General features: G+C 46.5%; 1 protein-coding gene across 1 annotated transcript; it reads right to left on the bottom strand.

The window, feature by feature from the left end:
• Window positions 1–2,921: 2,921 nt before the first annotated feature.
• LOC127331679 (probable amidase At4g34880) lies at window positions 2,922–5,301 on the bottom strand. The gene is made up of 5 exons (XM_071825104.1): window positions 4,693–5,301; window positions 4,411–4,625; window positions 4,095–4,331; window positions 3,798–3,999; window positions 2,922–3,644 (listed from the first exon to the last, which is right to left on the bottom strand). Exons 1-5 carry the CDS (start codon window positions 5,209–5,211, stop codon window positions 3,288–3,290), a joined length of 1,530 nt encoding a protein of 509 aa, XP_071681205.1. The 5' UTR covers window positions 5,212–5,301; the 3' UTR covers window positions 2,922–3,287.
• Window positions 5,302–11,095: the final 5,794 nt, after the last annotated feature.

Genomic DNA, 11,095 nt, shown 5'->3' on the forward strand with positions numbered 1-11,095 from the left:
AGACCGAAATGACCGATAAAATATTGGGTAGAAAATTTTATAGACCGAATTAAGTTTGATCAATTCGGTCATTTTGTTCTGAGTAACCGAATAGACCGAACTGACCGAATTTTACGTAAGACTATCCCAATCTTTAAATTTTGTGATATGCCTGAGATGTGAACATTCTCCAGCCTTGTTACATTTTTGTTTAGATTTTTGAACATTTATTCGTGCCAATTGATAATAATATATGCAATGAAAAAACATCCAAAATACATCTAAAATGTTGCCAACCATTTACTAAATAATATCTAAGTTTTGCGTTGACAATGTCGGCCACATTGTTCGGTCATGACCGAACCCGAACCCGAATTATTGGGTACCCGAATTTGTCGGGTAGTAAAAGTAACAAGTATATTTCGATCTTCATTTTTTTCTGACCGAATTTGAAATAGACCGAAATACAAAAACCGAATTTTCGGTCATGACCGAATGCCCACCCCTAATCGGATCAACTGTTTGAGAGATAAAACTTTTTAAAAAATCGGAAATCAAAAGAATCTACATGACGTGAGCTTCACATGCATGCACAAAAATTGAAGTCTTGAGCGAGGATGTGTCCTTTAATTAATCACATGGACAACTAATTAATTACTTGCATATGTGTATTTGAGTGAGTAGATAATTACATGTTTAAAATACTAATTAATTGCATGCATGCCAACCGCCGCACGGATCAACTTTTGTACGGCGCCGCCGGGTAGCACAGCCCATCATTGAAACCGCCAGAGTGATCGATTTAGGAAATTTAGGGTCTACTTTGAAACAAAAAAAATCAGGACGAAACGTGGACTTTTTTCTAAAGTTAAGGATGAAAAGTGGACTATCTTGGCGAGCAAAACCCAGCAGCCCCGGTAAGGTATTCATTGCCCAATCGAGAAGGTAGGGTTTCCAGTGTCGATGGCCGCCGCCGACGCGCTGATGCCCTCGCCGCCGCTCCCAGCCCCGCTCCTGTCGAGGATCGTTCTCGCCCCAACGCTGGCTCTCGCGCACGCCGCGGCCGATGCGCGGCCCTACCTGTGCTCCGCGATTGGGTTGCTTCTCTCCGCTGGTTCAGCCGCCGCGGTCGTGGCACGCCGCGTCTGGGGCGCGGGCTCCGCCCCCTTCATGTTTCTCGAAGCGCTCACAGGCGCGGCTCTGAAGGCCTGCCTCTGCATGATCTGTCTCTTCTGCGCTCATATAGGCTTGCTGCTGGGCGGACACATCCTGCTCTTCCTGGCCGACATTGCCTGTGATTTCATTGATTTGGTTCTTGGCTTCAGGAAGGTACGATCGAAATAACTCCCTTGGATCTTTACAGAAGTAGATATGCTAGTTCTGAGCTCTACTAGACTACTATTGCATAGTTAAATTTTACATGTGCATCCTTCGTTTCCAGACATAGCTCAAGTTGTTCTGGCGAGTAGTGTAGTGTTCCATGTCAATTCATCGGCTCATCTGCATATATGACTGCGTCATTCCATTTTCGAACAATTCTCATGTTCATGCTGATCGGTGTACTTGTGTTGTGCTCCTCAGAGTGCCATTTGGAAAATACTTCGGGAGACCATTCAGGACTTAAATGTATCCTCCCGCACCGCGGCTCTTGGAGGGGCCTGCTTCCTGCTAATTGTCACTGGTTGTCTGGTAGCATCGATGTTGCCACCTGTGGAGGGATCCACATCGCAGGGAGAAAAGATTGGTTACATGATCATCGATGTGGGGTTATTTGGCTTCCATGCGATATTTTGCATTGTCATCATTTCAAATTTTGGACCTAGCGCCCGGACGAAGAACCAGTCGGATAGGCGTCGCAAATTGTTGAGGTGTATCAGTATATACTATTAGCTCCCCTTCCCATGTGCCTGTCAGCAATATGTTTTTTTAGTTAATGTGTTTACTGTGAGTACACTAGCGTACCAATAACATGAAAGTAGTCCTTGCGGTGTTGTTAGTTTGCCGACTGAATTTGATAGTATTTGTTAACATGGAGTATATTGTTATATGCTAAACCAGTGAAGATTTTTTTTTTGCCATTTCCTCTCCTTTCAAGGCAAACAATGGGATTAACATTTATTGTTAATTGTGTGGATGCCCAATGAACGCTTATTCTACCGTATGCCTTTATTTTCAAGGGATGATAAAAATGATCAATATCAAGTACTCCCTCCGCCCACATATAAGTGTACTCTTAGGTTTGTTTTAAGCAAAGCTTTATTAAATTTGATCCACTCCCTAGAAAAAAGTAGCAACATTTTATGACTCTAAATTAGTACTATCACAAGATTCATCTTGACATGTAGTTTTAATAATTTGATGTCACATACTCCCTCCGTTCCAAATTACTTGTCGCAGATTGTCTAGTCGAATATACGATAAGTAATTTGGATCGAAGGGATTATTAGTTGTGCACATTCCAGCGTCCCTTGTTATCGTTGAATCTGTGCAGCTAGTGAGATGTACCAAACATATTTGCTTCTTACGAACTGTTGTAATTAACTTTATTTAAAAATTAGAACTCTGTTGATCGAGAATTTCCCCATTTAAACCAGTTGAAAAGACCTGAAGTTTTCAAGTTGTTGCCATGGCCACTGAGTTTAATTTTTAGCAGTGTCTTGCCATTGTGCCCTGTTCTATCAGTTGCTTTTATAATGTACTAAAAAGAAGTGGACTCTTTGAAAGGGCAAGGAAGAAGTGAATTCTATAATGCCTCACAAGATGCAAGTTGCTTCCATTGATGTAAAACGAACATCACAACCTTTAGTTTGACAGTAGTTTTACAGTACTTGAGATAATAACATTGGATGCTACTGTTGACACGAAAATTTTCTTTTATGTGCTATAATCTGATCAAAGTTTGGGTTGAGTTATTTGCAGACAAAGCTAAGAAGACAAGGGCAACTACAGTATACCAAGTTTGCTGATGGTTGTGAGTTCTCCCAAGAGAAACAAGTTTTCAGAGGATAGAGGAAGTTTCAGCAGGCCTTCTTTTTACTATTGATATAGCAGTAGACCTAATCGTCAATAGCAATGTAAAATTTTATGGATGTGCATCTTTCTACTTTACTAGTAGATCCTAATTGTCTGTAGGCATCAAGTTTATTTGGTCATTATGGATCCAAGAAGTAGCGCTCCCAACTTCCATGTCTATACTTTTACAGAAAGATATAACGAAATCGTACGTGTGGCTTCTTTGGGTAGCAGGGCGTTCACTATGAAGAAAGAAGTGGCCTTTAACACTCTTTGTTTTTGATTGTGCCTTCTAGCTAGGGCTTGAACATCGGTGGCCTTCTCACGTTGGTAGCTTGCTCGAAGGCATAAGCAATCTCGATCAGCCTGGGTTCGTACCCCTGCAGCCCGCTGAAGCATATGCCGAATGGGACTCCCTGCTCGTCATACCCCGCAGGCACAACGATGCCGGGGTGGCCGCCAATGGCGCGAAGGCTGGAGGCGCTGCTGTTGGGCGTCACGATCGCGTCCAGCTGCTGCTCCTTTATCAGCCTCTCAAGCCCATTAGCGGACAGCTCCTCCAGCCGTCGAATCGCAGCTCTCTCCACAGATCCAATGCCATGCGTGTTTTCCGCTGCGATAAGATTGCGCTGTCCGAAATCTTTCAGCCTCTCCTACAGCAACATGTTTAGAAGTTCAAACGAAATTTGAAGAGTGTACATTTGTAGAGAATAAATGGTACAGTATACCGATTTTGTAATGTTTGAACCTACATTTAGAAGTGAAGAGATGAAAAAGGTTGGATTCAGTTGCGTTTGTAAAGTTACCTGGACAGGATTTGCATTGTTGAAAGCTATGACGTCTGCAAGCGAGCGGACCGGGGAGTACCTCAGATCTGCCAGGTACGCGTTCAGACTCAGCTTGAACTCTGCCCGCACTGCCATGAACTCGTTGGAAGCAATATCAACCGCCAGAGCGGTCAAATTGGCTGCCACGTCAAGGTTCTCGATCACCACGGCCCCGTGATTCCTTTGGCAAAATTCAAGAATCAGTTGTTCACGGAATGTACTATATAGTATATAATTTGAAGTCAGTGAAATAATTTCGACTTGTCGATCGATCACCTCATTGCGTCGAGGTGCTGCTGGTACACCCTCAGTTCCGCCTCCCCGTATCCTTGGAAGAAGCCATTTGGGACGCCGATTCTCTTGCCTCTCAGCCCATCTTGCTTCAAGAACTGCACGTACCCTCCAGCCGGGATGTACTTGGATGCTGCTCCGGTGGCTGCGGCGTCGAACGCGTCGTAGCCGACAATGGTGTCAAGCACCTGCACCGCGTCCGACACCGTCCGACACATCGGTCTGCATTTCATGGTCGATGGTTGGATCAGAGCATCAGCCCATATTTGAACATTTCCAAAGAAAGGGTAAGAAGAGTTACCCGACGGTGTCCTGCCTAGGGGTGATGGGAATGACCCCGGACCGGCTGGTGAGCCCGACAGTAGGCTTGATCCCGACAACGGAGTTCCACGATGACGGGCAGAGTATGGAGCCATCGGTCTCCGTGCCCAGCGTCACCGCCGCCATGTTTGCCGCCGCCGCGACGCCCGGCCCGGCGCTTGACCCGCATGGGGTGGACGACAGAACGTACGGGTTCTGCACAATTTTCTTAAGCTCACCAACTTCTCAAATTTCATTTGGAAGGAAGTACCAATCTGATTACCAGCGACTGGCCGCCGCGGGCGCTCCACCCGGAGTCGACGGTGCGGAAGTTGGACCACTCGGAGGGGTTGGCCTTGCCGAGCACCACGGCGCCGGCCTGCCGGAGCCGGACCACCACGCCGGCGTCCCGCTTGACAATGGAGCCGAGGAGAGCGAAGGAGCCGGCCGTCGTGTTGAGCGCGTCCAGGGTCGCGATGTTGTCCTTGAGAAGGACGGGGATACCATGTAGCCCACCGGTCAGGCGGCCGCCGGAGGACGCGCGCCGAGCATCGGCGCGCGCCGCCTGCCGGAGCGCGTCCGGGTTGACCTCGATAATAGCGCGAAGTAGCGGGTTGAGGCGGCTGATCTGGTTCAGGTAGAACTGGACGAGCGCCGTCGAGGTGAGGCTGCCGTTGCTGAAGCCCAGGTGGATGGCCTCCACGGTGGCCTCGTGGAACTCGAAGCCGTGTGATACGCCATTTGCTGCGACCAGGGCCAAGACGGCCGCAAGAGCTTGGAGTTGGAGCCGCAGACAAGCCATGCTAGCTTAACTAAATGGTTTCTGTGCAACCCAGTGGGTTTGATGGCTTGGCTTGGCTTGTCTGCTTGCTGTCTAGTGTTTCTTGCTTCGTGTGACCGGTTTCATCCCTGGCACCTGCGTGTTTGAGTAATTGTGCATAACCCGTACGCCATGTTGTCCACCCCGTGCGGGTCGGGCGTCGCGGCGGCAGCGAACATGGCTGGGCACCGAGACCGACGGCTCCGTTCCCTTGGAGCGCCAGCTGGACGTGATGGTGACGTCCGACAGCAGCGCATCCAGCCTTCCGGCGCGCGGCGGACAGCAGCAGAGATTTTCAACCTTCCACCGCGCGCGCACCGAATGAGCGCTGGCGGCATCATCACGCGCGCCCGGCGGCGCTGGTGGGTCCGCTTTTGTCGCCCAAGCGATGGATGGATCAGCCTGACCGCATCCTCAAAACCCGCGGACTGATTCCGGCGGTGCTTCAACTCCATCGCGAGTCTCTCGCTCCACATCTGCGTCTCCGCGCGCGCTCGCTCGCCTTGAATGTCTGTCTGCTTAATTTTGTCACCCGCGAGCTCGCGCGACACCTACCTACCAAGCATAGCCGCCGTCGTTGCAAATTGCAAAGGAATCAAACGAACCATGCATGCAAAAATTAAATATAAACCCAATCAGATTGATTTTGATTGATTGCGTACCAAAAAAATTTCTCGGCCCACTGTGTACTCCGTATATACCAATTAGTGTGTAGAGTATCTCGCAACAAAATTAAATAATCCATATCCTGTCGGTTTGGAGGAACGGAGCCCTCTAAAACGTTTTGTTTGTCGAGCAACTGAAAAAACCAAACGAAGGTGAGAGCGCGCGCCATGGACCGCGCGTTGGATCGCTAGCTCGCTCTACGCCTCCATCCATCGATCAACTCCTCTTGCTACTCTCCTCCATCTTTTTTTCTTACTACCGATACAACCCCAAGTCTGCGTCTTTCCTCTGCGCTGTGCAAAAAGAGTTAGAGTAATATCACTGTGCATGCATAAACTAGTCTATTATATTACGTGCATACTTGTAAAAGCGGTGATAAACTGGTGCACTAACTTGTGATGGATGGATGTGCAAAACTGCTCTAAATTGCCCTAGTGAGGGCATACACGTGCCGTTATTTATCTTCCAAAAAAAAACCCTTCATATTTTTCGTTTGCACTCGTGAACTTCCGCCGTTGCGTTTTTAATCTCGGTCGTCCCGGATTCTGTCGCCACGTTCTTCGACGGGGCCAGCGAGGAGCACGGCGTCCAAGTCCTGGCGCCGATGACCTTGTACCTCATCCCCGGGTGCAGCGCCCTATGCCGGTGGCCGCCATCCAGCTTTACAACCTTTCCCGGCGGAGGAGTGCAGGCAAGGTTCTCGTCTGGTCTCAGTCTCAGAGGGAGGGTCTCTGCCGCCTGTTCTGGACCACATGGAGCGGCGTGAGCTACAAGTGTGGCACCGGTAGGAGGCACATAGGTTTTCGCCCGCCGAACCACTCTAACGCCACCGCATGATCTTGTATGTATGTGGTAACCTTCATGTCGGCACTGCAGTTCATGCAGCTGTTGCCGCTGTTGGGGTAGGCAGACACCAAGTGAGCGGCGATGCTCGCTTGCGCGAGGGAGGCCAAGTGGAGAATGGCCACGACTACTCAGCGACTCATCGTGCCGCTCCGCGGAGTCCGAGCTTGCTGCTTGCAGCCAGACTGATGGCGGCAAACCCCACTACGGCAAAGGCCATCTTCCAGCCCACGTTATCCCTCGCCAAGGAGCGCAACACGATGCCGCGCCCATGACATGTTACGAGTCCTCGACGCGCATCGCACTGTGGGAGACTCATTGCAGACCGGCAGCGGAACCCAGAGCAAGCTGAAGTCAACTTGGGAACGAAGGAGAAGGACACCGGTGCAAAAGAAACAAGTACAAAGCGTTCCCGTAAAATGCAACAACAACAATAACACGTGTCAGGCTCGAAACAAATCTGGATGAATTTGCACCTGCCACACAAGTATTTGTACCAGTTTAGCACGAATTGCAAGTTTGTGTACCAATTTGCTCCCGCGGGACAAGTTGGTGTACCTCCATTGTTTTATTAGCTCGTGCAAAAATATAAAACCAAGCCACATACGTACTAGTACTAGTTAACACATGGATCGGGAGATTTATTAATGCGTGATTTGCATGTCGCATAATTACGGCCAAGCACAACATCATAACTACTAGAGAATCTAACGGCGTGCTTGCGTGATCTATGGGACCATTCACTCTTTAATCTAGCGGCGTAAATTGACCTCGAGAATCTAACGGACATGCATGCAACTTCTTGTTTTCTTCAAAACATTATTACTTACAAAAAATGATTTTTCAATCAACATAACACTCAGCGCCTCCCGACTGCCACGCTCGCTAACATAGGAGTCCTCAAATAAAGTAAAAAGGACCCTAGAGCTGAAAACAAAAAAGCAATCAACTCCATCTTCATGTCCTTCTCCACCGAGCTCAGAACGAAGCTTTCCTCGCTTCCTAGTACTCGTACGTTAACACTGCGTCATCGATTATGTACATCACGTTACGAAAATAAAATTAAAATTAAGGGCCGAGGAAGTAGCTTGTGTATGCATACGTCACCAATCACCACCTAAGTCAATGATTCATCAGAGGAATACATCTATTGGTTTGAAGCAATCACCTCCAATACGTTTTGTTTCTCACGACTCCAGGCTGCACCACACGCGGGAGTAGTATTAATTAAAACGAACCTAGTAATGTACTACTACTAGCTCTACGAGTGCATCAGCCCGGTAGTCGATTATTATCGATGAGAACACCTCTAAAAATGCTTCGTAATTTTTTTTTTGATATGGATGAATCTATAGCTAAAGCATGTATATATACCTTCGTATTTAGATAAAGTTGAATTTTTTTTAGGAACGGAGGGAATACTAGTTCTCTTTTCCACTGTGTGCATACTCAAACTCAACCAAATGAGTGATGCAAAATATATATGTGAGAATTACAAATGTATGAGCGTCCAATATCCTTGAGCTCCAAAATCAGGGATTTTACCAAATCATCATGACAAGGCTGTTAGTTGGGCTTTTAATCTTAGCTTCTCAGACTTATTTAGGCTAGTCATAGTGGGTAGTATCATGTAGTAGTATCATGCATATGATAGTACATATGATAATATTTCTATAGTGGGGGTTGTAGATAGCCCACTCCTGAATTGCAAGAAGAAATGAAAGTCTCGGCTCGAGACTAAATCCACTCACCACGAGCGCAGCGTGCGTCGTGTCGTGTCGTGTCGAGGCGAGCGAGCGAGGAGGAGGAGGAGCGCGTGTAGCACTCCTCTTCTCACTCACTTACTAATGGTGAACAACCCACCTTATAAGGTGGTCTAACTCCCTCCCAGCTTTACATGTGAGACTAAACTTTCCACCTCTTGACACTCCCTAGTGAGCCGCCACCAACTTGAGCTCAAATTCACATGGACTGCCACTATGTGGTTTTGAGATTTATGGAAAAAAACTAAAATACTACATGGGCCAAATGATTTAGCCCATATATTTCAACACCCACATCCCATGCACAACTTCTTATTTCAAAGGCACATCCAAACCAAACACACTGCATAGTTCAAATCAACTCGAACAATTTGGCATCACCTTCTCTGCTATTCGGACGTACCATGCATGGAACATACATCATTCCAAAATTAAGATATATGGTCATTTATAAAAAAAAACATCACACTTATATGAAGATAAATAATGGAAATGACTTATAAGAACTAAACCATGCATCTAAACACTTGATTTCAACCTACACCCTACACCCTATGCATAGACAACAAGTGTACACCCTAGACCCTAATTAGATAGTATCGTGAGAATAACTACGAGAAAACAATGGGCGAGTGCATGGCCACAAAAAATAGAGGGTCGGGCATGCACCCACGTATGGTAGTACTACCAAATCACACCTAAGATGCTAATAGCTTTCCACTACCATTGGCGTCTCGACCCAGACCTCGTATGCATAAATTACGACCCGCATTGGAAACAATTGACCAATGAAATAAATAAAGGGTTTATGACCATTCCTTGCGTGATTCCATGCGTTTTTCCTTGTTCCACGGTCTACATAGTGGAAGCATGCTAGCTTCTCATCGAAAGGGGTGATTTCTCCATTAGTGATACGTTATATCATAAGAAAACTACAAACTCAAAAAGAGGCCAAATTGTTACAAAAGTTTCTTTGATTGTCTAAAGTTAGAGTTTTCAACTATAATTCGAGACATGTGAGTTAGGTCTAGGATTTAGGGTCTAGGGTCATTGTCTAGTGTCTATGGTATATGTTTAGGTATTAGTGCATCTAGGGATCTAGGGTTTATTGATCACTATCTAAAACTTAGATATAAACAAAGACCTAACACCCTAGTCATTGGACCCTAAGTAATAGACCAAAATCATTGATGCATACCCTAGATCTAAACATAGACCATTGATGTGCACCCTAGATGGACAGAGAGGGGGGGAAGGGTGCGAGAATAAGGGAGAAAAAGGGCGGGATAGAGGGAGGGAGAAAGGGTGGTAAAACAAATATGGATAGAGAAGACATGAAAAGAGTGGCGGAAAAAACTTAGGGAAAGGCATGGCGGGAAAGACATGAAAACATAGTCGGGAACAATTACCCACATAGACATAAGATTAAAGAGGGAGGGACAATCATCACATGAAACAACTTCGTCAATTACCCGTCAACTGCGGTGGCAAGGAATAGATCACGACACATATGGCACTAGCTTATTATTGTTAGCCAGAGATTCACACAACTATATATGGAAGCATCCATCTTAGTAGACCTAGTCTCATATATACTAGCTCGTTGAGTTGGTTGGTGTGACATATTTTACCGGTGATGGAGAATCAGGATGCGAAGGTAGGAACGGTTAGTCCGAGGAGGATGTAATGGATATATGTTTTTGTGATAGACGTAAGTAAACAATTTTTGCTCTACCTAGCATGGAAATACACTGACTCGCTAATAAACGTAAGTCTAGCGACATGCAGTTCAACCGACAGTATATATATGCACGGCCATGCTTGTCCCATGCCAAAGTATACACATACTAGGTTGATTGTCGCTAGGCCATAGGTTTTTAGCGATCTAATGAGCAAAGATTACACAGGAAGATGCAACACATGGGCAAATGTGCGGTGCTGAGTCTTGTGGAAATAAGAGCAATTCCAATAGTGTAGCCAGCTGCTGGCTATAAGCTAAGTGCCATGTCATTTGTAGTCAATTTAGAGCCAACATATACAATAGTGAGCTACTCCCTCCTTCTCAAGGAATAGGGCGTAAATAATTTTTCAAAATTTCTCCATAGCATAAGGCGCAGGGTGAGGTTTACACGGTTTCTTCCAAAACTACCCCTTAAATATCGGAAGTGGAGAAGTAATTTGTGTGGCTAATATTGGCTTCCACGCCGCATGCGGGCTGCTAGGCCGAAAAATCAGCTGATGAGCAGTTATTGAGGCATTTTTACTGGCCATGCATGTGCATGCGGAGAGACTAGGGAGTTATTGTGATATTGGGGGGAGAGAAAGAAGGAGACTTCCGGTTGCCAGGGAGAGAGTTAAGGAGATCATGGCTGTGCATGCAAGGGCAAAGAAGGAAACAATCAATCGATGCATGTCTTCCTTAATAATCGCGCCAAAAAATTTACGCCCTATTCCATGAGATGGAGGGAGTATAAAAGTGTAGTACTTTATCAAAGTATGGCCCACCTTTCACTCTCACAAGGTGCATAGGAGCACGTGCTAGAGTTGGCTCTTGCATAAGAGCCCACTCTCCTTCTCTCTCCTCCTCTCTCTCC

Source organism: Lolium perenne, chromosome 2, assembly GCF_019359855.2.
Source record: "Lolium perenne isolate Kyuss_39 chromosome 2, Kyuss_2.0, whole genome shotgun sequence".
In the NCBI taxonomy this organism is placed as follows: Eukaryota; Viridiplantae; Streptophyta; class Magnoliopsida; order Poales; family Poaceae; genus Lolium; species Lolium perenne.

Excerpts from the sequence above, each read along its gene's own strand:
- LOC127331679 (XM_071825104.1), bottom strand. The coding sequence starts at position 5,211 with ATGGCTTGTCTGCGGCTCCAACTCCAAGCTCTTGCGGCCGTCTTGGCC. Across the intron at positions 4,626-4,692 it reads CCCGCGGCGGCCAGTCGCTG|AACCCGTACGTTCTGTCGTC; the intron begins GTAATCAGATTG and ends AAAATTGTGCAG. Across the intron at positions 4,000-4,094 it reads CAGCACCTCGACGCAATGAG|GAATCACGGGGCCGTGGTGA; the intron begins GTGATCGATCGA and ends ATTTTGCCAAAG.